The sequence below is a fragment of the Chrysemys picta genome, chromosome 11 (assembly GCF_011386835.1).
Source record: "Chrysemys picta bellii isolate R12L10 chromosome 11, ASM1138683v2, whole genome shotgun sequence".
NCBI classification, from domain to species: domain Eukaryota; kingdom Metazoa; phylum Chordata; order Testudines; family Emydidae; genus Chrysemys; species Chrysemys picta.
In genome coordinates, this window is record NC_088801.1 from 46,087,793 (window position 1) to 46,113,597 (window position 25,805).

The 25,805-nt window shown below is 43.5% G+C and overlaps 1 protein-coding gene across 10 annotated transcripts in view; it reads left to right on the forward strand.

Annotated features, from left to right (window-relative positions):
• The first annotated feature begins 16,067 nt into the window (after nucleotides 1–16,067).
• The window catches only part of ITPRID2 (ITPR interacting domain containing 2), a 64,026-nt gene continuing 54,288 nt past the window's right edge, over nucleotides 16,068–25,805 (forward strand). For 6 of the 10 annotated variants that reach the window (XM_008178302.4, XM_008178303.4, XM_005306553.5 and 3 more), the window contains exons 1-3: nucleotides 20,419–20,558; nucleotides 21,281–21,514; nucleotides 21,881–21,926. In XM_008178302.4, coding sequence (XP_008176524.2) covers nucleotides 21,334–21,514; nucleotides 21,881–21,926 — 227 coding nt within the window. In that variant the 5' untranslated portion in view covers nucleotides 20,419–20,558; nucleotides 21,281–21,333. Of the gene's footprint in view, nucleotides 16,087–20,418; nucleotides 20,559–20,774; nucleotides 20,793–21,204; nucleotides 21,515–21,880; nucleotides 21,927–25,805 lie in introns of those variants that run through there. The other 4 variants (XM_065561926.1, XM_065561928.1, XM_065561924.1 and 1 more) reach the window with 3 other exon arrangements.

Genomic DNA, 25,805 nt, shown 5'->3' on the forward strand with positions numbered 1-25,805 from the left:
ACAGTGCTGCAGTAATTTTATTATTTAAAGCTAGCCAGTGTCAAACCTCAATAACTAGGAGTTCTAATTAAAGAAAGCCACATATTAACTTTCTCTTCATGTCCTGTACTATTCGCTGGTTTAGGGCAGCATTTTTTCCCCATGACCGAAGAGAGCATATGTTGTTGAATTCTGGCCTGGGGATGCTTCTCCACTCCCATGGATACTCTTCCATGATTTTTTAGAGACCGGAACAGATCAGAACGTAGTGGAACTGTAGAGCAGCCACTCTTCTTGGCATGTACCCTTCAACATCCTGTGTATTTATGATCAGAAATCCAGCTGCATTAACACCTGTGGGAATGCCTTTATGGGGCAGCTGCTGCCCTAACCACAGTGGGCGTCCACTAGTAGCACCATCTCCTTCAGAAGCTACATTGCCAGAGGTGCAAGAATAGGGAAAGGCCAATAAGGCAACTGTGTGGGGAGAGAGACAGTTGGATAAGAACTGCTGGATTCGGTGTCCATACCATGTGCCTGGTCTATTGAGGGGCAGATGACTCCCAACTTGCTGAATTTCCTGGCCCCTCTTGGAAAGAATCCATCTAGAAGAGAAGATGACCCTGAACTGGGAATGTTAAATTGTAAAAATGGTCTGAAGATATCCTAATTGGGATATTAGGTATATACAGGGCTCTTCCTTGGATCATTCCAAATCCAACGGAACGAAACACATGCAACTTTTTGCCAGTGTCAAGGGGCTAAATTCATTCCTAAGTGCACAGTGGTTCAGCCCCTGACCCTGCGCCCCGGAGCAGGGCCATGCCACGGCTGGAGTGCCGGAGCAGGGCTGAGCCACATGGTGCGGCCCCCGACCAGGCGCCCTGGTTGGAGCGCCGGAGCGGGGCAAGCCCCAGACCCCACTCCCCAGTGGGAGCTCGTGAGCCGGCTTAAAACAGCTCCTGGGCCGGATCCAACCCACGGGCCGTAGTTTGCCCACCCCTGTTCTATATCCTCAATAAGTTGCAGCCCTGACTCCTAAGTTTTCCAGCGCAAAACAATGGCAGAGATTAAATCCTCTGGCACATTTGTACATTTTCTAAAACTCTACATGGTGAAACTCTTTTGGGAAGAACAATTTGCCGTTTTTGGTCAGGAGCTGCATCAATGAATCCAAAAAAATGTACCATTTTCATAATAGTTGTCCTTGTAAAATTCTCTGTTCTTGTAATACATCTCTTTTCTGCATTCTTAGGCTACTGTATCCCAGAGGTATAAACGTGTCGATTTACTGAAGATTCCTTATCTTCATAAGGATTTCTATGCTTTTCTTGGCTGCAAAGGATGAAATAAAGTGTCTAGAGCAATCCAGAATCTTATTTTTAGAGCTATTTGAAATTAATTGGAAGCAATACATTACAAATAGCAGCCATTCTTCATAACTAGATGGGTGCTGCTAACTTATTCAGCAGACATAAGGAAAGGGTGTAGGCAAGACATTTGCCACATTTCCTTCACTGTTGCAAAATTCTCAAACAGTATTTTATTTTTATGATAATTGGAGAAGGGAAATGCCAGTGTTTGCCCCCAATTCTCCAGCCATTTGGCGCTTTTAAAATGTACATTAAGATTGCTGCTCATCTAATTTAACTATATGAACTCCTTCTGTTTGTTTCATTAAAGAGATGAAAAATTAGTTTGTTTTGCACTTTGCCATACAGGCCTCCTGCAAGGACATATCCCTGAGGCAGGAATACTGAGCTTGGACTAACAGGACATAAGATTGCACCTCCTGCTTTCCACCACTTGTAACAACTAGAAAAACAAAAAGGGTTTGTTTGTTTGACAAAAATAAATGAGAACTGAACAGATAACTAAATTACCCCTGAAGAAGGACTATATGGGCAAAATTTTAGACCCTACTCTTTCAATCTTATTAAGAGGCTTTGAAACATCAAATTTCCTATCCACTTCATGGTATCTCACTTGGAACCCTGAACTTCTGAATGCTGAGAATTAAACTTTTGCAGCAGACAGTCAACTACATTGTTGAAACGTGTCCAGCAAGTAAATCTATTATGATTACAGCAGGTTCAAGAGAGTATACAGATTTTCAAGGACCTGTATATTGGAGTAAAATTAAAGCATGGAAAATATTAGCTTAAGCAGTAACCGGCTTTGTAATGTGAATATTGAGGGAATGCTGGAAAACAAATAAAACTACTATGTCCTTGTTTGTATTTATGGAGGGCAATTGATGTTTTTAATTGACTTTTGCACTGTGAATCTTTTACTAGCAAATTGTTTCAGAGAGTTTGGGCCTAATGTGAAGCACATCAGTTCTGTAGATGAGAGAGTTACAATGGGATGTGTCATTTTCACGTTCTAACATTTTGGATGGCATTTTCAAAAGCACTCTGCCTTGGTCTGACTCTGCTCCCATTTAGTCAGTAGTGAAACATCAGTGGATCATGCCAGTGCAGAATGCTTTTTGAAAATTCCACCCTTTGTCTGAAAACACACATTCCTTAACCTCCACCAGCATGTTGGAAATAAAAGTGAAATCCTTTCCTGTACTTTTATAGGCATTTAATTGCTACTGTAAATGCTTTATGAAAACCACCAACAGGGTGTTACCAGCTTACAGTCCTGCCAAGTCAGAAAGGTGGAGTTGCATGTGGGAATGAAGCCTTGTTTAATCAGGTTTTATAATTGCTTTGATACAATTTTAGCTGAAGCGTGTTGGGTCAAGCAGTTTCATATTCCTCAGAGTTAAGTCTCACCAGAAAGCATTTATTGCAGCACTGTTCTTCAGCATTATTCAGTGATTCACTTACAAATACAAAAAGTAACTCTATGTTATGTTTTTGTTCATTTAGAATTTACTGATTATCTTTAGGTCTAATTCTCCTCCCAATGGAGCCAGGGAGAATTTTGCCACTGGCTTCAATGACTGCAGGAACTGACTCTTAGTTTGCACACACAATACAGAGAAGCAGTGTAGCACAAAAGTGGCTGAGACTCTATTCTACCTCCTTTACTATGGGTATGTAGTTTCAGGCTTTGGGCTTTTAAAAATATTGTTCTCCTAAATATCTGTCCAACTTTCTTACTGACATTCAATTGAATAAGGAAGGATACCATTCACTGTACGGTGTTGAGAGGTGATATGGAAGAGAAACTAATAATTGTTAATTTAACTATTGCCAACTTGCATAACTGGTAGGGATCACTGTGACTTAGGAACTCAGCTCATATCTGGTGGAAGTTAAACTAAGCCAGTGGGGTAGAATTCTCCTGGGAAGAAACATTTTCAAATCTGAAATTGAAGATTGTATCTTGGGCCCTATCTGCACGTTTCCATGGCTTGCATGTTACAAATCATAGCAACTTAAAAAAAAAAAAACTGACGCAGAACACCTAGAATAAGCCCAAGTTGTTTGCTGGCAAGGAGACGTATAGCTTAGAACACAAAAATAGCCCCGGGCAAAGGAGCTTCTTAAAGCACCTATGGGGTGTGTCCTGTGGAATGTGGGAGGAGTCAGGCATAGTCAAATTACTATATATAGTATCCTGGAAACCTCACTACAGTGATAAGCTATTATCAGCAGGCACCACCCTTGGGGGTGGGTTGATATACAAGTTTCATAGGGTTCCTAAGAAAAGAGGTTTGCCTTCCACAAACAGTGGAAAAGCAGAGGCTTCCTTTTTTATTCAAATAAACTTGCTGCCTAGTTGTGAATGCTTTAGCCCCTTTATACAGCTGTTGCCAAACATCTCAGAAGGCAATATTTTTCTCAACAAGGTATCTGTTTCTCTTGGGGCTGGTCTACATGGGGATGCTGAGGAAAGTTAAGATGAATTAACTAAAGCTGTGAAGTTAATGAATAATTAAAGTACATGCAGAAGTAAAGTAACTTGAGTTCAGGATAGCATATGCTATATATAGTAATTTGGCTAGACCAGACTCCTGGTACAGGCCATATGTGCTTATGGGGCTCCACTGCATAAGCCTATCAGCTGGTTTACATTAGAAAGTTAGATCAGTTTAACTACATAGCTCAGGGCTATGAAAAATTTCACACCCTATGCCATGTAATTAAGTCGACCTAAGCCCCAGCATAGACAGCTAGGTGGACAGAATGGCCAACTCTCGGAGAACCCCTTCCATCACTGTAGTGTCTACACTAGAGCACGCTACAGTAGCATTCATAGTGTAGACATACCCTATTTTTGTGTGTTAAGCTACAGTGAACTAATGCCACTTTACATCTGAATGAAAGTGTCCATACTGATTTAATGCACTTTAACTAAGGGATTGTCTACATTACCGGCTGGATTGACGGGCAGCGATCGATCCAGCGGGGGTTGATTTATCGTGTCTAGTCTAGATGCAATAAATCGACCGCCAAGCGCTCTCCCATCGACTCCGGTACTCCACCAGGGCGAGAGGCACAGGCAGAGTTGACTGGGGGAGTGTCAGCCATCGACTTACCACAGTGAAGACACCACAGTAAGTAGATCTAAGTACGTCGACTTCAGCTACGTTATTCACATAGCTGAAGTTGCGTAACTTAGACCGATTTCCCCCCCCCCCCCCCCCCCAGTGTAGACCAGGCATGAGGTGCATTAACCTCATGCTTTAGTTAATTCATCTTAACTCCCCGTGTAAACAAGCCTTTGGTTCTCTAAGATTGGTGTTCAGAGCCACGCCTTCTGCCAGTTACTACAAAAGGGTGTTTCTTTCGGTCAAAACTGGATGGTATTAACTTGTGCAGTGTATTTCTGCTGAGATCCCTTTCCATGGATTTTATTAAAGAAAAGCATTATAAAATTAGGTATAATATCAAATTAGGTATAATGTCAAATGCCTGTAGCAAATTAATTGATATCTCCAAAGTGTTCTCTAGCTCAAAAGTCCAACAGAAGTCTAAAGTGGGATTAGTATTTAAAATATTCCTGCACTATCAAGAAATTAAGATAACTGCTGTGGGGTAATCTTTACAGTGTGGGCCATGCCCATTGAAAATGCACGAAGATGGAAATCAGTGCATTCCCCACAAAAAAATCATAATGTTTTCCTTTCAATCTTCAATCCTTTCCTATAATCTTAATTATACAGGAGCCTACGTAAAGGTACCACTGAATTAGAGCCAGTTACAGCTAAAGCAAACAATATGACAACAAAAAGGGCACTTGCGTCATTTGACTTAGTTCTTTTATTACAAACAATAACTGGCAAATAAAAAGCTTCTAGCTTCTTGTGTGCACAATAATGCCAGGCCAACCGCTATGCACATGGATATATTAAAAGAAATTGCAGCATGTAGTATCTCTTGGTTTTAGCTCAATTATACAGTATATTGTGCTGCATTATATTGTGCTGTTTTGGTTTTTATGGGAAGTATATGTAACAGTGTGCATATAAAAGAAGAGCTTAAAATACAGACATGTTTTCAAAATCTCTCTGCTGTTCTGGGGTTGGGTTTTAAGTGATCCGTGTGGCCTAGCGGATAGAGCATTGGACTGGGATGATTCCTGAGTTCTATTTCTGACTTTGCTATTGGCCTGCTGGGTGACCTTGGGCAAGTTAACTCCTTTCCCTGGGCCTCAGTTTCCCCATCTGTAAAATAGTGATGAGACTGACATCCTTTTAAAACACTTCGAGATCTATGGGTAAAAAGTGCTATGTAACAGCTAGGTGGTGGTGTTATTATTTCTATTGATCAATGCTTATGTTTATTATGTATTTCTTATGATTTTGAAAATACATGCACATTGGTTTTAGACAGCAGTTCGTCATCTGCCATTCCTAAAAAGATCATCATGAGAGTTTCTTCCTTCATCACTCGTCTCCATAAAAGAAAGGACTTCCCTTATCAAAGGAAGAAGTTTCCTCTAATGCCACTTCATCTTTGAGATTCATTTCTTCACAGTTTTTAAAAATAGTATTGTTACTGTAATAGTGGTGTTATCTCGTCTTGCGTGTGCATGGATGCGCAAATGCATTGCTTATGTTTGATAATAGCAAAGACTAAGGGTATGTCTACACTGGCAGAGTTACAGTGCCGGCAATTACAGCGCCACTCAGAGAGCACTGAAGGGAAACAGCTGTTGTGTGTTCACACTGTCAGCTGCCTGCGCACTAGCATGTTCATACTTGCGGCACTTGCAGTGGTATTCGGAGTGGTGCCACTCTGGGCAGCTATCCCACAGAGCATCTCTTCCTCTTCTGCCGCTGTGCTCTTCTGCTGTCCCAATGCCCCATGATGCATTGCTTCGTATCCCAGCAATCCCTGTGCTTCTGTCCACATTTGGCACCATCTTTCAACAGTTTGTGTACTCAGGGCCGGCTCTAGGCACCAGCAAAACAAGCTGGTGCTTGGGGGGGCACATTTTTAGGGGCGGCATTCTGGCGCAGGCCATGCTGCCCCTAAAAATGTGCCCTGGCCACCCTAACTCACCTCCGCTGCTGCCGCTCGCGCCCGCTGCTCCCCCTCCCTCCCAGGCTCTCAAACCCGGGAGGGAGGGGGAGATCCCGAGCGGCTGCGGCATGCGAAACAGCTGATTCGCGCACCACGGCCGCTCGGGATCTCCCCCTCCCTCCTAGGTTTGAGAGCCTGGGAGGGAGGGGGAGACCCCGAGTGGCCGCGGCGCACGCGCTGCTTCTCCCTCTCCCTCCCTCCATCCTAGGCTTGAGAGCCTGGGGGGAGAAGGCAGGGCTGGGGATTTGGGGAAAGGGCGGAATTGAGGTGGGGCCGGGGGTGGAGTAAGAAAAAAAAAAATGGGGGGCGGGCGGCCAAAATTGTTTTTGCTTGGGGCGGCAAAAATCCTAGAGCCGGCCCTGTGTGTACTGCACACTTTGCCTCTTCAGTTTGCAGGAATGGATCCCGCATGGTTGACCAATATGCTGCTTGCTCTCACTAACACGTCATGAGTGGCAGTGGAGTTATTTCTTAAACTACAAAGGCAAGAAGAGTGTGACATTGATCTTGCCACGCGTACTAGTTATGACACCAGATTGCTTGTGGCATTCACAGAGGTGCTGACCACAGTTTAATGCCGCTTTTGGGCTCAGGAAACAAGCACTGAATGGTGAGATCACATCATCATGCACATCTGGGATGACGAGCAGTGGCTGCAGAACTTTTGGATGAGGAAAGCCACATTCATGGGACTGTGTGATTTAGCTCACCCCAGCCCTGCGGTGCAAGGACACGAGAATGAGAGCTGCCCTCTCATTGGAGAAGTGCATGGTGATTGCACGGTGGAAGCTGGCTACTCCAGACTGCTACTGATCGGTCGCTAACCAGTTCGGAGTGGGAAAGTTGACCATTGGACTCATGTAGACGGAAGAGTGCAGGGCCATTAATTGCATCCTGCTTCAAAATACCATGACTCTGGGCAACGTGCATGACGTTGTGGATGGCTTTGCACAAATGGGCTTCCCTAACTGTGGCGGGGCGATAAATGGCACGCATATTCCAGACCACTTAGCCACTGAGTACATTAATCGGAAGGCGTATTTCCCAATGGTTCTCCAGGTGCTTGTGGATCACCATGGGCATTTCAGGGACATTAATGCAAGCTGGTCTGGAAAGGTGCATGATGCATGCATCTTTTGGAACACTGGCCTGTTCAGGAATCTGCAAGCAGGAACTTTCTTCCCGGACCAGAAGATCACTGTAGGGGAAGTCAAAATGCCCACTGTGATGCGGGGAGACCCTGCCTACCCCTACATGGGGCACCTTGACAGCAGCAAGGAGCAGTTGAACAACAGGCTGAGCAAGTGCAGAATGGCTGCTAAGTGTGCTTTTGGCCACTTAAAGGCCCGCTGGTGCTGCCTATATGGGAAGTTGGACCTGGCTGATGACAATATTCCTATGCTTATAGCCATGTGCTGTACGCTATACAATATTTGTGAAGGGAACGGTGAAAGCTTCACTCAGGGCTGGACCACTGAGGCTCAGTGCCTGGAGGCTGAATTTGAACAGTCAGAGATCAGGCCTATTAGAGGGGCACAGCACGGGGCCATAAGGATCAGGGATGCCTTGAGGCAGCAATTTGAAGCTGAAAGCCACTAATATTTGTTGCTATGCTCAGGAGTGCAGTGCTTGTAATGCTTGGAGGTGATTGTGACTGGTGCAGATGATGCACTATGAAGGTGTAAGAAAATTGCCTGTTGCTTTGCAGAGCTCTGATTGCCTTCAATAATGGAATGAAGATTGCTTTCAAACCAAAACAATTCTTTTATTAAAAAACAACTGGAGGAGAGAGACAAACAAAAAAAACACATCAGCACTGAAGGGGACGGGGGAAGGGAGGGTGCCAGGAAGAGGTGGGGTCTGGGGTCGGTTAAAGATTTGTGTATGTATAGGTATCGTCTGCAACCTTGTCTTTTGGAGTACAGTGCAGCAGGTACTGTATTTCAGCAGAGCTAAACTGCAGAGGGACGGGTGTTGAGTGCAGTGGGTACTAGACTGTGATGAGGCATGAGTGGAATCCAGTGTGTACCGACTGGAGCCAGGAGGTTGATAAGAGTGTGTTGGCAGTGTCTGGGGGTAGCATGGGAAAGAGTTTTGTGACAGCGGCTGCTGGGGAGGGCAGGCATGGAGCTGCTCAGTTTGCAGTGCTAGTATCGCCTGGAGTATGTCCGCTTGGCACTCCATAATGTTTAAAAGCCGCTCCATGGTTTCATTCTGGTGTGCAGCGTTCTCCTTTCGGTCCCTCTTCTCACTGTCCCGCCACTCCTTCAATTCTTGTTTTTCAGCCGCGGAGTGCATCATGACCTCAGGCAGAAAGTCCTCTTTAGTTCTTCATGGCTGCTTTCTAATTCTGCAGAGCCGTTCAGCCGGCGATAACAAAGAGTGAGGCTGGGTTCCCAAGGTCATAGCTGTGACGCCAAAATGCAACATTTTACAGAAGCAGTATTGTTTGCAACACACACATCACCGATTTAAAACACAGCCACTAGTCACATACCTGTCACTAACTGGCTGACCCCAGGCAAGCACACATGAGCCACAAGACCCCCAAAATGGTGAGTAACCACAGGGGCAGGGGAAATCAGTATTCCAGAACCGTATTGTACACTGGGCACCTGGCTCTTGGGGAGAGCCAGTACTGTAGCGGGGGCCTTATAATCATTCCTGTCCTCACATTTTCCACAGGCTGTGTTTATTATGGAAGATATCTCGCTGCTGAGGGTGAGCAGGGAATCAAGGGAGGGACTTTTCCAGGATAAGTGCCCTGGCCCTTATGCTGCTCGCCTGTGTGCAGCAATGGTGTCGTCGTCTGCAGTGATGGTACAGATGCGCGGGAAAGTTATGCTCAATGGGTCAAGAAATAAAACATCTCTGCTGAAGAACCAGCGGCTGGATTGCCCAGTATCTCCAAGAGAGTTTCCTGGAGATCTCTGAGGCAGATTCCCGTGAAATGAGGGAGTCAATCAACACCCTGTTCCGCCGCTCAGACTAGGCATGTGGTGGTACACGCATCATACAGACACAAGCCTGCTTTCTGCAACCCTCCTGCCCACAACAACTCGCTTCAGTGGTTCCCAAAATTAAAGCCACTTAGCAGGGGCCTCCTCTCCTGTTTGCGCTTTGTCAAGATCTGACAGCTGTAACTGGCTAGCCTTCTCTGGGGTAGAGAAGAGCTCCTGGCTGCATGCATCTCTTACCTCCGAGTCATCCTCTGCCTCTGGGTCCCCCTCTTCCTCCACATCCTGGTCCAAGATTTCCTCTTCCTGTCTCGGTTCACTCTCGACTGGCATGTGAGCCACCGAAGTATCCACAGTGGCCTTTGCAGTAGAGGTGGGGTTGCCACCGAATATCACGTCCAGCTCTTTGTAGAACCGGCAGCTCCCGCGCCTTGTGGTAGGCATTCCGCAGCTCCTTCACTTTGACCCTGTGCTGCAGTGTGTCCCAGTCATGGCCCCTTTCTGTCATGCATCATGAAATCTGTCCATAGGTATCATAATTCCTATGGCTGGAGCGCGGCTGGGACTGGACAGTGTCCTCCCCTCAAATGCTGATGAGGTCCAGCAGCTTGGCATCGCTCCAAGTGGAGGGATCACCTGATGCGTGGAGCAGGCATGGTCACCTGGAAAGATGCGCTGAGACCACTGCCCGCGTCACCTAGCAAACAGGAAGGGGACTTTCAAAATTCCCAAGTTGGGGATGATGGTTGGTCACCTGAGGGCAGGGCAGTAGAGTTCAAACCGATGACCAGAGAGGCGAGAACAGGCATTGTGGGACACCTCCCGGAGGCCAATCACAGTGCTGTAATCGACCAGGGTGTCTACACTGGCACCGCAGTGCTGTACCCCTGGCGCAGAAAGCTGTATGCCTCTTGTCAGGGTGGTTTTTTTACAGTGCTGCAACAGCGCAGTTTCTGCGCACTAAGTGGCTTGGTAGTGTGTACACCTGGGGAGTTACAATGCAGAAAGCTGCTTTACTGTGCAGAAACTTGCCAGTGTAGACAAGGCCTAAGTGAAGCATTTTCATGTTGGTGAGTAAGTGGGTACTATGGGTCTTTCGTGCTGCAGGTACTAACCTTTGGGTGATTGGTCTTTTAAAACAGAGCACTTATGATCCTTAAAGATGGTCATTTTCACAACTGTAAGAGCATTAACTCTAGCATTCTAGCCAAATTGAACTTGAGTACTTACAGTCTTTCTTCTTAAGATGACTACTGCAGTTAGTACCTTTCTAGAGAACTAAGTTTAAACACAGGGCTGGTTAGAGAAGTACTCTAGCCAGTGAAGAAGCTTGACCTTCTTTAAACACTGTTCTCTACAAAGGTGCCACTGGGGTTTCAAATTTCAGTGTAGATGGGACCTAAATTCCTCTACATCTTTAATGGGATAAGGTATTCTTCACCATTTCTGGTCTTAAATTGTAGTGTGGTATTAAACAGCTGCCATATTCAGTGGCAAAGGAAGTTATCCGTGTGGATACTTTGTCTTGTATATGTTTCTGTTTGTAAAGCACTTTAGGTTCCTTCATTATGAAAGGCACCATATAAATGTCTTGTCTTCAGAAATTAACAGAAAGTCAGTCTTAAGGAAGGAATCTGGTCATGACCACATAGCTGTTAGTGGATGTTTGTCTATTTCACAAAATCACAGACTGCTTGTAATTGTTTGCCAGTCCCTGTTCAGAGCTGGATTTGCAAGAATGCTGCAGATTGGGGTTGAGGCACTTTGCACTGAAAGTATGAAATGTATCTGATCATCAGAGACTAAAACATAGAGAAACCACCACTTAACATGTGAGGGGGGTGGGGCAGCAGTCTTACATTCACTATGGAACTTACCTGCACAATGACTGCTGCTCTCTCCATGGAGATTGGGAGGGCGGGAAAACCAAGCAGGGAAGTGGGGCATGTAGGGTTAACAGCCACCACCAGCTAACATGTTTTTAAACACAGCTGTCTTTGTCTGTAGAATGGGCAAAATCACGTTATAACATTATGTTAATTAACATGGGTTTGTTAACGCATTTCTTAACATGATGCATTTTTCCTGTGTTGATAAGGCCTTTCTTGGCCTTGTGCAGAAGATATAAAATTCACCTGATGTGCAAAGCTGTGAGTATAATCTTTAGTCAGTGCTGTTAGCTGCTTCTTGTTTCCATGAACACAAAGGGTAACTATACATAGGGAACAGAGGACAGAATAAAAAGTTTGTGGTGAGCATGAGAAAATGTGAATTTCCTGCTTTATATGTATTCCATATGGAAACTATGCATCAGCTGGGAAATATCCAGATTTGGTGACTATAGATGTTCTACCACAAAAGGCAGATTTTTCCAGGGCTTCCTCACATGGAAATCCTTCTAATAAACCCTACTGGATGGATTAATTTGATCTCTCTCAATTGCACATCTCTTATACAGCATGAAACTTGAACTTTCATCCACCTTAACGTTTTGAAACTACAGTTTTGTGGGGAGAAACCTTGGAGCTTTTTCTTTACTCTAGATAGCTGCTTTTGAGAGTATGGGAGATGATGAGAAGGGTCAGTCAATGAGCTTGTCATCTTTATGTTTTCATGTGCCATAGCAGGAGAAATACAAGATGATACAAAATAGCCTCAGAGAAATATCTCCTCATCTCCCACCTTCATCTTGGTGGTATTCTGCCCTATAGTATCTTTTCTAACCCAAACCTAAATATACAGCATGTTTTACATTCAAAAATACTCCCTTTGTCTCTAATAAATCAGCCTCCTCCTGTCATGTCTATAAGCTATAATTTCTTACTTGTGATATCAGAACCCATTCCTATAGGTACTGATTATGATCTCTGAAAGAAGATACAACCTCTTAGTTTATGCATGCATGAGAAGACTGGCGAGCTAGCTAAAAGGAAGACCTTTCCTATTTGCAGAAAACCAGAACTACATGGATTTGTTAAGAACCACTTAGGGTAGAAGCAGATACTGCCTGTTCTTAGCACATGGAAAATTAGCAACATTTCAGTCCAGGTGAAAGTTTATTTTAAAGGGACATCAGCTATTTTTTAGATATTGTAGTTAGATTTTCTTTTTTGTTTATATATAACATTGGAATTGGAGAAAACATTTCTGGCAGGATTCGAGGTGTTGGAATCACCTGAACTAGAGGGATTCAGCATTTACCAAAGTCAAAATTAATATAGACCTTGTGAAAGAGGCTGGGATTGATGAAATCCTTTCACTTTTCAATAGTTAAAAGACAAATTTGGCCCACCAAAGTGCCTCAACTTTTGTCTGAAGGAATCATTTCTCTGGGCACATCAGGCCATGTCTACACTACAGGCTAAATCGGCACTGCTGCAATCCATGCAGCAGTATTGATTTAGTGGGTCTGGTGAAAACACACGAAGTCGATGGCAGAGCACTCTCCTGTCGACTTTTGTACTCCAGCTCCCTGAGAAGAGTAAGGTAAGTTGGCGGGAGAGTGTCTCCCGTCGACACAGCACAGTGTAGACACCACTGTGAGTCGACCTAAGCTACATCGACTTCAGCTATGTAACTTACATAACTGAAGTAGCGTAACTTAGGTCGACTTACAGCTTCAGTATAGAGCAGCCCTCAGTCTCCATTCCCATTCAATTTTCTCTGTTGTCAGTACCTAAGAGCCCAATACTGTATTTGTCATGTACTGAACTTTAAAAATACGTTAATGAGATTTCTGTGCACAGAGGTCTTGCCAGATTGGGCCCTGGGACTGCAACAAGATTCCTGTTTAGTACAAAATATGACATTCATTTGTGATTTGGACTGCTGCTCAGTGGGAGCTCATTGTGGTACCTCCCTCAGATTAATTCACATAAGCCACCAAAGATCTATAAGACAACAATGATTCTCGGTTAGTACTGGATCAGACTAGATTGTAACCTCTCCACTAGAGAAATAGACTGTATGCTGAACTATCCAGTCTCCATTTATAAACATTTTAAAACTACGATATGTACCTGTTAGACTGGAATGTCTCTGATGGAGCTACACCAGTCTGACCAGTAAGTACCTATTATTAAAAAATACATTTGAAAAGCACAGTGACTCCTAAAGGAGTGCTTACATGGGCTATTGTGTAAATAAATCCTTCTTCAGAGATTATTGATCAGTGCAGAAGAGATCATGATGTCATGAAATAAAAGCTTTTATTTCTTGAAGCAGTTAAAAAAAATTCAGTTATATTAGTATTTACTATGGTTGCACTTGAAAGAAGTTACCATGTATCTAATCGGGTTAAAATGATTTTATTCTCTTTAATTGAGAATGCAACATAAACAGTGATACAATTTTCTTCCATCCCCTGTTTTGCACATTCTGCACATTCCAGCCTCTTGCTGGCCAGGAATTGGTCAGAAGTGTGTGTGTGTGGGAGGGAGGGAGAGATTCCAAATCTAACTCTCCCCCCACATCAAGGTCTTCCAGCTAGCTCTCCATCACAGAACATTGTGCCTTTCTGTGCCAGTGGCTCACTCTTAATATGCAAAACGTTTTTGTTCCACTATAGCTCATTCCAGCACTTTCTTATTTTTAATAAAATGTAGAATAGATATGAATTGCACAATATTGTTGCATGCATCTTTTATTTATATAATACTTGCGAAGTTACATTTAATGTGGTGATTCTCCACCCTCCCTGGCTTTTTGTATATGATAATATGATACCTCTGCTGATGCCATTAAATCAACTCTATCATCACATCTGGAATTTCCTATACTTCCCATGAAAGAAAAGTATTAATTTTAATTTTAGAGATGAGTCAGACACAAGATGGAATTGGCATAGAATGGAAAGGTAAATATAGCTGATACCACCTTTTTATAGCTAACATTGAGTATGTGCAGCCAGTAAGGCAATTTCAGATGATGGCCAAGGGACTGATCTTATGAGCACACCCAACTCCGGTTGACTTCACTTGGGACTGTGAGTAGTCCACAATTCTCAGGAATGTTTTTAAAGTTATGCCTATGTCAGGATATCCAGCCAACAGATTTCTAAAAAAAAATTTCAGGAAATACAGGGTGATATCCTGGTTAGAACACAGCCCTGGATTTCCTGGTTCTGTTCCTGCCTCTGCCTTTGGGACAATTCACTTAACCACAGTGGAATATATAAAACCAGGCTACTGATATCTACCTCACAGGCATGTTGTTGTAAGGCTTAATTCATTGAAGTCTGTCAGTTTTGCCATTAACTTCAAGGGGTGCAGAGGTGGGATTCATCATATTGCTAAAGTGCTCTGAGATCCTCCTATGAAAGGTGCAATAAAAGGGCAATGTATTCTTAGGGCAAATAATTATCTTGATTTCTCTTTATCTTCCACATATAGTTTCAAGTAGGTTCTTTGTTACCCATGTGGAGCAATACCAGAAATTAATAAATCAGAGCAGTAATTATCTTTATATATGAAAGGATGTAGTTAATACTTAAAACCTAAGAATTTTGTAATTAAGCCTACAAAGCAAAGTGCTTTACAATCCTACATATTTATCAGGAAACAATTAAAAACAGTAGTTTTTTAATTAATGGTTAATTAATTAAAAAAAATTAACCACTTAAAAAAATGGTTCTTGCAGCACACATACCAAGCAAATGACTTGCCTTTCCTTAGTATTTTGTATTCCTTAGTATTCTCCCTCTGTAACATATGGATTATAGAACTCTACAGAATACTGTGTGTGGGTGCATTAACAAGGTATTATACTAGACTGGCAGCCTCATAAGTACAGGTATCCAGATAACCAATTACACTGAGAAAACTTATTGGAGATTGGGAGATGAAACAGAAATAGAACCTCAAATTAAGAGGAAAGACAGCTAAGTGAAAGCAAGAGACATAAAAAATAAGAAAAAGAAAAGACCAAGAAAATAATTTTCAGAAAAGATTGACCGTGTTGAGGAAAGTAAAAAAGAATAATTTGGGATCTGACAACGTTGAAATGAACCATATTGGCTTAGTTTCCTTCTGCCTGCAACTTCTTTCTTATACATCTTTCTTGGCAGAGATCATAATGTCCTCAGAAATTACAGCTATCTGCTGACATGAGTGCATTTACATTTAGGGAGATTGAAAGCCTCTTTTACTCTCTCTTTCTTTATGGTATTTGTTTTATTACATTGCTGTGTGCTGGTCTTAGCTTTTTCTATCTGATCTGGTGGTGCAGCTGTAATCCACTTGAATACAGATATCCGGCTCTTCCTTTAGAAACTTCCTTTTCAAACAAGCGATGCTATAGTTCTTGTAAACGCCCTGAAGGAAGTGGGTTTTTTCCTCCTTCCTCCTCCAGCCAGAGGTCCTAGAAATACAAACCATTTTCTTAAAACCAAGAAAAATTCGATTAGAAAATAGCCCTACAAGTTCTACTGTTTTGAATGATAATGCATTGTTTTCCTATCTTATAAAAAAAAGTGCTTGTCATTAATCCACTGAAACAATTTGCTAGAAAAGCCATAGAGACTGTCCCCTAACACTTAAATTTGTTAGAGCGAAACTGGCAGATTATTTTCCATCCACTCTTCTCCATATATTTGAGAGAGAACATCTGTCTTACAATACTGACAGATCCAGCTCAGGCATGCTTCTCTGCTCTGGTTAGGGGAAGAGGTAGGTATACTCCGAATGTGATTATCCTTTTGCTTTCAGCTTTTATTTTAAAAGCGAACTTCAATAGCTAGAAGAAATTAACATATACATTTTTATTATAATATTTTTATAGTGTCTAAAGGTGTAGTAGGTATTTCATATAATGCAAAGAAAGATGCAGTGTGTGTCTCAACAATACAATTATCAGATTAGGCTGTTGCTGATTGTGATGATTCAATGAAGGTGGTTTTTAAAAAAATATGTACTCCAAAAAGATAACGATGACAGAGGTATAAAATGGTGGGTATTCTCTACTTGCTAATTGTGGACATTCTGAAACAGGGGAGTTTTCATGAGGGCCTCAAAAGATCAGTGGTGGCCTGGCAGACCAAAGTGAGTGAGGGTTTTCAAAGCACAGGGAGCAGTATGGAGATGCTTGTGGGAGAAAGATGCCAATTTCTCATACATCTTTGACAGAGTGGAGTGGCCAGGGCAATGTGACAAGGGATAAGGCTGAAGAAATTAGGAGGATCCGTTATGTATGAGTGTGAGAATCAGAACAAGATGTCCTAAATTTTGACCTGATAGAGAAGAGGAGAGATCAAAAAAGAGGTGATGTGGTCTGAGTGACAGGTTAGAATGGTATTCTCTCTGTCTCTGAGTTCTGATTACAAAACCAATAAGATATGTGAAAACTTGTTTTTGAATTATGTGGCAACTTAATTCATCCCTTGTTTAACTGTGTGAAGCTTGGACTTCAAGGAAGTTACCGTTGCTTACACAGGGATGAATTTGACCCTATAATGTAACAGAATGCTGTTCGCTGAAAATTGACTGTTAAATTATGATTTGAATACTTAAAACAATTTTGAAAAAAGTATGTCTGATTTTAAAAATCCATATAACTGATAGGATTTTATTAGTTAAAAAGATGTTCTTTAACTTATAACTGAAAATCACTTGTGTTTATTTTTTAAATGAAAAATTCTGCTGTTATATCCAAAATATAGATTATTACTTAAAGTAATCAATCAATCAAAAAATTCACCTAGCTATTTGCCTTTGGAAAATATCTACTGCATATAGGACCTGATCCTGCAATCATTAATCAGATGAAGTCAGAGAATGCAAAACTGGGTCCATAAACTGGGTCCATAAGTAGTACTGACTTGCCATAATGATTTTTGACTCCATAAAGCTATTGTATGAGCTACAGTTCAAATGCTCTCTGAGTATTTGTTGACAGAACAGACAAGCCATTATAGATAATCAAGCTAGTAATTTGTCAGTTATGGACTCTAAGTATGTATTGACATTATGGACTTGTAAGAATTTTCATGCTGATGATCTGTTACAAACTCGGATGTGTGTGTTACTTCATGGAAGCTATTGTCTTCCCAAAAAAGTGTAACAATTGTGATTTTCCACATTTCCCAGTGATTTTGTAACATCTCATATGATATTGCAATCTCAATGATTCATTTTTGAAACAAAGTGTATCTCCAAAATACACTAAAGTAATGTTATGCTTGTTCCTTATTAACAAAATCAAGGAAAATCAGATTTAAGGCCCTGATCCTTCAAATACTACTGGTGGGTGATTTTACTCAAGTGTCTAGTCTTATGCACATGTGTGTTTGCAGGATCGGGGCCTTAGCCTGTATCCATCAACTCATCTCCTTGTTCTACTTAAGTCACAGAACAATGCATGATGGCTATATTAGCTGAGCAAAACAGATGACAGAAGCCTATAATGTCGTTGCAGTTATCTGGATTTTGATGATTAAAAGAGAATTTCCAAATGTAGCTTTGGTTGTGTCAGGCTGCTTTTTTATGTCTTTTTATAATAAATAGCCCAATCTCAAAACATAAATAGGCTATTGTGATAAAATATTTTAAAAAAAAATTAGATTAGATACACCTTCACTTCAATTTTTTTTTTTTGTTTTTAATCACAGTACATTGAAAAATGAAGATTTACCCTTCTTCCCCCTCTCCCCAATGGTTTATAGCATAAGGGGAAAATAATCTTAGAAAGACATATATACAGTATCAGATGCAATGGGGACTGAAACTTGTTTTATTCATGGAAAAAAGACACTTTAGCTTTAAAAAAAAAATAGAAACTTCTAGAAAGGTGAAAATGAGAAATGAGACCATATTGCTATGATCTCTCAACTACAGCAGGAAATATGTTTGTTTATCATGACCCTGATACTTCCATAGGCAGATTAGTTTTTAAATAAAAGGTCTCTATTCTGTTTGTCTACAAAAACTAAAACCAGGGTTGATGACAGGCCTGCCACACTTGTATTTACAGAGGACCCTGGCCTCAGGAGATCGTTCCTATCAACACTGAGAGGTCTAGCCCCTCTTTCTGAAGGTATCTGTGGGACAGACCTGGTTTTTAAAAAGTTTTTCTGATGATTCTCACCTCTCCTGGCTGCTGCTGCTGCTTTTACAGCCATGCCCTGTTTTAATCAGGGGTGGATTCTTGAGCTTTTCTGAGTAGTTAATCTCCCAATGTTCTGATCTTGCACATTTTGTTAAAATACCAGGGGCAGGAGGTGGGGACTTGGATGTATTTGTGCCAGCCCTAAGCACTTCCCACTATGGAAGGTAATTCCCTAAGCTCTCTAGTGGAACATGGATAATAGGGGCTAGCATGGACTCGATGACCTTTCAAGGTCCCTTCCAGTTCTAGGAGATAGGATATCTCCATTAATTATTAATTATTATTATTATTATATCCAGGGTCTAAAATACGACTCTTTAGAAATCTGAACATTTTAGGCTCTGACTCTGCCATGAGTTCCGTATAGATGGACCACTATAAAAACCAGTGAGGCTTCACACAGGTGCAACAGTTTACCCACAGGGATCCAATTGCCGGATAATGATATACCAGCGTAGTCCTTAGGAGTTTTACCATTAACTTTAATGGAGCCAGGATTTCACCCCTAAAGCCCTTCACATTCTCTGGTATGTGCAGTGACTTCTTAGGCACTGGTTTGTTCCCGGACATTGAGTCTCCATTCTTCCCAGATTATATTGTTTGTTGGATTTTCAGGAAACACTAGATGCTTTAATCTTCCTAGAAGCAAATTTAAGGATTATAAAGACTTCAAGTGAATTTAAATAAGATTTTAAAAGGCTTCCTCGCTCTCGCCAGTATTCCTGTGCTAAGTCAGAAAGAGGATTACTAAAGTTTAGACTCTTAGAAATGAAAGTTTTGAGTATGGTGGACTCGGCATGACCACTATTGCTCTTCTTACTCCCCAGGACTAAATTTACCTATGAAAAATCACACAGCTTTTTATGTGGAGTCACTGCCCCATCTATGTTGTGTCTTATCTTCAACTACATTGTGCTTTTAGATGGAAGGGGTGGGAAGAAGGAAACATTACTGGGCTAATGGCTTGTCACCTCTCTGGTAAGAAAACGAGAGTGATCTATAGCCTCCACAGTGTTAGCTCTGGGAAGATGGGGTCAAGCCTCTTCACCTAAACTCAGGACTACTTTCCTGATTTCAGCAGACATAACCGAGCTACTGTTAAAACAGATTCAAACTACTTTATAATGTAATATAACCTAGATTGTTAGCTCTTTGGGGCCAGGTGCTCTCTTTTTGTTCTGTGTTTGTCAGTCTAAGCACAATGGGACCCTCCCTGGTCCATGACATGATAATAGAAATTAATAATAATACCTTCAGAATGCTGAATGTTCTCGTCTTTCTCTTCCTATCATCCACCTCTCCCTTTCCCTTTATCCTTTCTTCCTTCCTCTGTATGTTTTCCACACTCACTTTTCTACACTCTCTTATTCATTCGCTCTTCTCTAGCTAGTTCTCTAAGCCATGTTTCCCGGTGTGCCCTTTCTCACTCTTTATTTGAGCTCTTAATATCTTCTGCCTGTCCTCTCCCCAGCCTCCCTCTTGATGTGTTTGTGAGCTGGACCAGCTCACCCTCCCAAGCAGGTGCGGACAATGTGGTGTGAGAGCGGATGGGCTGCCACGAGCCTTTTTAGTGGGTTCAGTAAACTTTTGCTCCCCAGCAAGATCGCGTCGATTTTCCAATTGCTCCTTTTCCTGCTCCGTTAGGGACACCCCACTCCCCCGTTTAAAAATCCACTGGCACTGCAGGAGGATTTTACTGTGGATTTCAAGGAGACCGACAACAATCGCCCCCCCCCCATGTCTTTTATCTGCACTGTCATCTGCCCACTAGCCTCTAGACACGCCACTGGGGGGAGCGGGTGACTGGCTACCCTGGCCCCAGGGGGGAGATGCAGAAAGGGGAAGCCGGTCCCTGCAGCAGGACGCTCCCCCGCGTGCAGCCGGCTGTGCCCGGGCAGGAGGAGAACGCGCGGCTTTGCTTGGGTCCCATCACGTGGGCAGCAAACTTTTCTCCCAGCAGCGGTATGAGGAAGTTCAGAGGGACGCTGCTGCAATCTCCAGCCTAGGCGGGTGAATCCTCCTCCCCCGGGCCCGCTATGTGAGTATGGCTCACCCCGCAGCAAGCGGCTCCTCTCCCCCCGGCACGCAGGGTGGCTGCGGGGCTTGGCTTGGTCCTCCCCGGGACCCCGCCGCTGGCTGCGGGGCAGGGGCCCGATCCGGCCCCGCAGACTGCTGCCCACTCCCCAGGGAGGGAAGCGGTTTGAGGAACACCCCGATGGATTAAGTTCTCGGGTTGCCGTTCGGCTCCCACGGCTCGGGCGGGCGCCTCCCGGTTTGTTGGTTACTTTTTGCTGCGGCCGCTCGAGCTGCACTCCCGGCTGGAAGCCGCACTTGGGGGGGAGCGGAGGTGACGGTCTCCAGCTGTGGGGAGGCGTGGGAGGGGAGCGAGCTGCAGCGAAGCCCGGGCGGCCGGGGGCGGCCAAACGTAGAATCGTTTTCAGGGCGGACCTGGAGGCCGCTCCAGTGTTGCAACAGTGAGCGAGGCGAGAGTCGCCTGTGCGCGCGGGGCCGGCCGGGGGCGATGCTGAGCGCGGGGCGCGCCGGGCTGCTGCTCCTCTGCCGCGGCGGCGCTGCCGGAGCCTGGGGCGGACGTTAGGTGACTCGGGCGCTGCTGCTGGTTCCCAGCTGGGCTGCGCGGGAGCCCGTCCCGCGGGCTGCAGCCGGCGCCTCGCGTGGGAAACTCGCTGCCGCCCTCACTTCCCGTCCCGCGAGTCTGAGCCGGGCTCCGCGCGCTCAACCCGGCTCGCGTGTGCCTGGCAGGTTGCGTTGCTGCGGTCGCCTTGTGAAGTGAAGCTGCAGGAGCCGCGGTCCTGATGGAGGAGCCGCCGGGGGCAGAGGAGTGGCCGGGGGCTAGCCAGAAGAGAAAGGCCTGGGCTAAGAGCAGAGACTCCTGGCAGGCATCCGAGGCGGAGGATCTCTCGGCAGAAGCAGCTGAGCTGGCCCGGCAGGAGGACCATCTCACCGTCGGAAAACTGCTCCTGGCTGCAGAAGGAGGTCTGTCCTGTCCGGTTGTCTCCACTAAGGCAGGGAAGGGGGGAAATCAGTGATTGGAATCGCCCCGTTCATTAGCCCTGCTTGATGAACGCATTACGGGGTTGCACCATATGTGAGACATGCAGGCTGTGTTTAAAAGTATTTTTAATTCTCATATTTTTGGCCTGCCGTTGAGTTTATTCTTATTTCTTTTGTTTATTATTGTCTTTTTTGTTGTTGCTCTTGTCAGCAGTCTTGTTTGTGTGGCAGTAGTGTAAGTGGTGTTTAAAAGGCACCATTCGTCTTTCTTCATGAGACGTCTGGAATGCACAGAGCATCAATTACAACTCTGTTTTTCTACCTCCTTCCCTTTCTTTTCTCCCAAAGGTAATATTCCAAACGAAAAGATCGCCATATGGCTTAAAGATTGCAGGTAAGTACTTCTGCAAACCAGAAGTTCCAGTACTGCTCTAAATAGTTACATATGTCTAAGTAGTAGTGTCCACAATTCTTTATTAGCTAAAGGACCTGAACTTACAACCTCTACTTATGTGAATGTGAGTTGAAGGATTGGGCTCTCAAAGCATGTAGGAGGTGAGAAAAATTAGTTATTAGTTTTACTTTCACCTCTCTCTGTAGTGTGCTTTCTCTTATTAGGGAACAGTTGAAGTTCTTCTTTGAGAATAAATGTACCATTAATAAGTTACTAGAGTAGTAATGCATGTATTAGTGTGGCTGTCTGGCAAACAGTTGATTTCTCCCCCCCCCCAATCTTCTCTCTGTCATGTAACAGTGGTAAAGCATTACAGAGTCACTTTCTTCTAATACTGAGCCAAGACTAAGGAAAACAGTGTTATGCCTAAATCTACTCTCTCTCTCTCCCTGATTGACTGCAGGGCTCTTCTTAAAACCTTCCCTATCCTCATCTTGACTGGCTTCCTGTTACACTTCTAAGGAAACAGTGCACAGCCCTTTATCTCCTCCCCTTTATTACTAAACATTTAGCAACAGATTGAGTCATCAGCTTTACCATTCTCCCACATATAGTCACCTTCTGGCCCTGAGGATCCTTTTTCTCTGATTAGATGTATTTAATCTCAAATAGATAGACTCCTGTCCATTAGGCTTGGACTTCCCTAAAGGATTATCTCTAGGACCCTATCAAATTCACACCATGAAAAAGGCATCATGGACCATGAAATCTGGTCCTTTGTGTACTTTTACCCTATACTATACAGATTTCATGGGTAAACTAGTGGGTATACTATACAGATTTCATGGGAAACTAGTGTTTCTCAAACTGGGGGTCCCAGCACAAACAAAGGTTGTGGGGCTGTCACAAGGCTATTGTAGGGGGGTCATGGTATTGCCACCTTTACTTCTGCGGTGGCTTCAGGGCTGGGTGGCTGGAGAGTGGAGGATGCTGGCTAGCTACCCAGCTTGAAAGCAGCACCTGAGCCGGCAACAGCGCAGAAGTAATGGTAGCAATATCCTGCCATGACACCCTTATTTCTGCGCTACTGCTGGTAGTGGTGCTGTCTTCAGAGCTGGGCTCCCAGCCTGCAGCTGTAGAGCTTCCTGAAGTTGGGGGCGGTTCCTGGAAGTGTCTGACCTGGCCCTGGGAGCGGCCCCTGCAGGGGAAGAGGAAGTCCCATCCCTCACTAGCCCGGCAAGGACCAGCAGCTGGAACCTGGCATACAGTAGGAGTCCTTGGCCTTGGGCCCCCAGCCTTGTCCCGTCCTGGTGCTCAGGGGTTAAACAGACCTTGGGTTGGCTGTGTGTGTAGAGAGGGCGACCACAGACTCCCGTAACTACATACCATGCCACCCTCATTTTTGCACTGCTACTGGTGGCGGTGCTGCCCTCAGAGCTGGGTGCCTGGCCAGCAGACGCTCATGTCCAGCTGCCCAGCTCTGACGGCAATGCTGCCACCAGCAACAGCGCAGAAGTAAGGGTGGCAATATTGTGACTCCTCTACAATAGCCTTCTAACCCCCTCTCCCCGTGACTTCCTTTTGGGTTGGGAAACCCAGGGTTACAACACAGTGAAATTTACAGTTTTTAAAATTCTATGACCATGAAATTGACCAAACTCAACTGTGAATTTGGTAGGGCCCTAATTATGTCCCTTCACTAAGACTGTAATGAATACCACTGTTGCTATTGTCACAAAACAGTTCAGTTGGATTTAGAAAAAGCTTTTTCTTCAGTCTCCACCATATAGTATTTTGGGGTTCAGCTGTAGCCAGTGACAATAGCTGATCTTGTCCAATATTTTTCTTCTTTCAATTTTATCAGGGATAGTTGTCCTTGTTTAAGGTTAGGTGAGCTTTTGGTGGCATCCCAATAGTTAAAGAAAGTTTAGGACCTCCTATATTTATCTTTCACTGTCATCCTTTAGACATAGCAGTTTATGGTGAAAATTTACTTTAAAGGATGGCAGTGCTAGTCTGATTTGTTGACCCAGTGAGCAACTCGGCTGGGCTTACTCTAGAGACTGATGAATGTGTTACCGTACAGCTCAGCAGAGCTAATATAGTGTCTTTGTTGTAGAAGTCTCTGTACAGTCTAGGTCACCTGTTCCGTTGTGGGAGGAGAGGGCTGGTGACATACTCTATCCCAAAAACTTGGAATTCACGTCTGACAAATTGTGGTCCATTGTCAGTGACTATTTTTTTTTCAGCCTGCCAAAATGAGAGAAGATGCCTTAACTTTTATATGACCTAATTACTTGTGGGTCTTGTAAGAAATAGAATTTCAACAAATCTTGGTAAATAGTCAGTGGCTACCAAATCAGTATGTTCCTTTTCTTGACACCTGTGCTAAACTAGAAGCTTTACTAGAATGGGCGGGGGGGAGAGGGAGGGAGATTCTTCCTAAAGCTAGTCTGTCTCTATTCACAGAGTTTCTGTCTAGAATCTTCTCCTTTCTTAGCTTCTTGGTACAGGTTTAAAGGAATTGTACATATATTCATACAGTGACAATATGCACACTTAATAACTAAAGTCACAAATCTATATAATAATAATAATAATAAAATTGAATATCATGCGGGATAGAAGACTTATGAAGCAGTAGTGTCTGTTGATTAGATCAGAGTATTGGAAGCCAGAATTCCTGGCTTTCGTTCACGCCATTGCTACTGACTGACTGCGTGACCTTGAGCAAGCCACATAAATAGGTGTTTTCCTTATTTTACAGCTGAGGAAAGCAAGGCACAAAAAGGTTGATTAACAGGGATGTTGCAAGGTTTAGTTAATGGATGTTTGTAAAGCCCTCTGTGATCCTTGCATAAAAGATCCTGTACAAGTGTAAATGTACTGTTTGTAAATGTTGTTGCTGACCAGTTCTATACTTTATACTAAAAAAATAAATTTGCCTCTGTTGTAGAGTTGGCAAATCCTACTTTGACACTGTTCCTTTAGTTTTCATGTATTACATAAAAATGTTGCACACTCTGTAGTCTTAAATGCATAGACATTCCACCCTGGGACTTAGTGATATCCACACACTATTCAAACTTTGCTCTTGTGGCTGGCTTTTGCAAAGCTCATGTGATTTGTTAATATCAGTGGTTCTCTGAGATGGAAATACAGTCCATCCTGCATCCATTGAAGTCAATGGGAAAAACTCCCACTGACTTCATTGGAGCAGGATCAGTCCAGTAGGCATTTAGGATCTGATTCTGTGATGTGCTGAGTGCCAACAACTACCAGTAATGTCTGTGGGAGCCGGGAATTCTCAGCACTTTGGATAAGTGCTCAGCTCCTCATTGGATTATACTCTCAAGACCAGGGCTTTGGAGTGGAGCCCAGAGCTGGAGCAGCTCCGGAGCAGTGAAGCTGCAGGTTTTTGCCTGGAGCTGGAGCGGAGCCGGAGCACAGCTCCAAAGCCCTGCTCAAGACTATAGGTAGTACACAGTTAAATTTGTATGTAAAATGTATATTTTTGTCTATTATAGGTGGTGTGAGAGAATAATCTAATTTACTTTTTGACAAGGCATCTGCTACTCTCTCTCTGCGTACGTGCATGCATAATCAAAGTTCTTCTAGCCCTTGATGATCCTTGGTGGTTTTCCTCTTTTTCTGTCCACATTGCTGGTTAAAGACAATATCAAAAATCTTGAACATATTTTACATTGTATTGTTAAAAATAACACCTACATTACAGGTACTATCTTCCTGGATTGTAACTGCATTTCTTGTAACAATCTAATGCACTTTTCACTATACTGTTGCATAATCTGGACTTCTCCAAGTGTGTACAACAAAAATAGACTGATTTTATTTCTGTTTCTAGTCAATTACATGTCC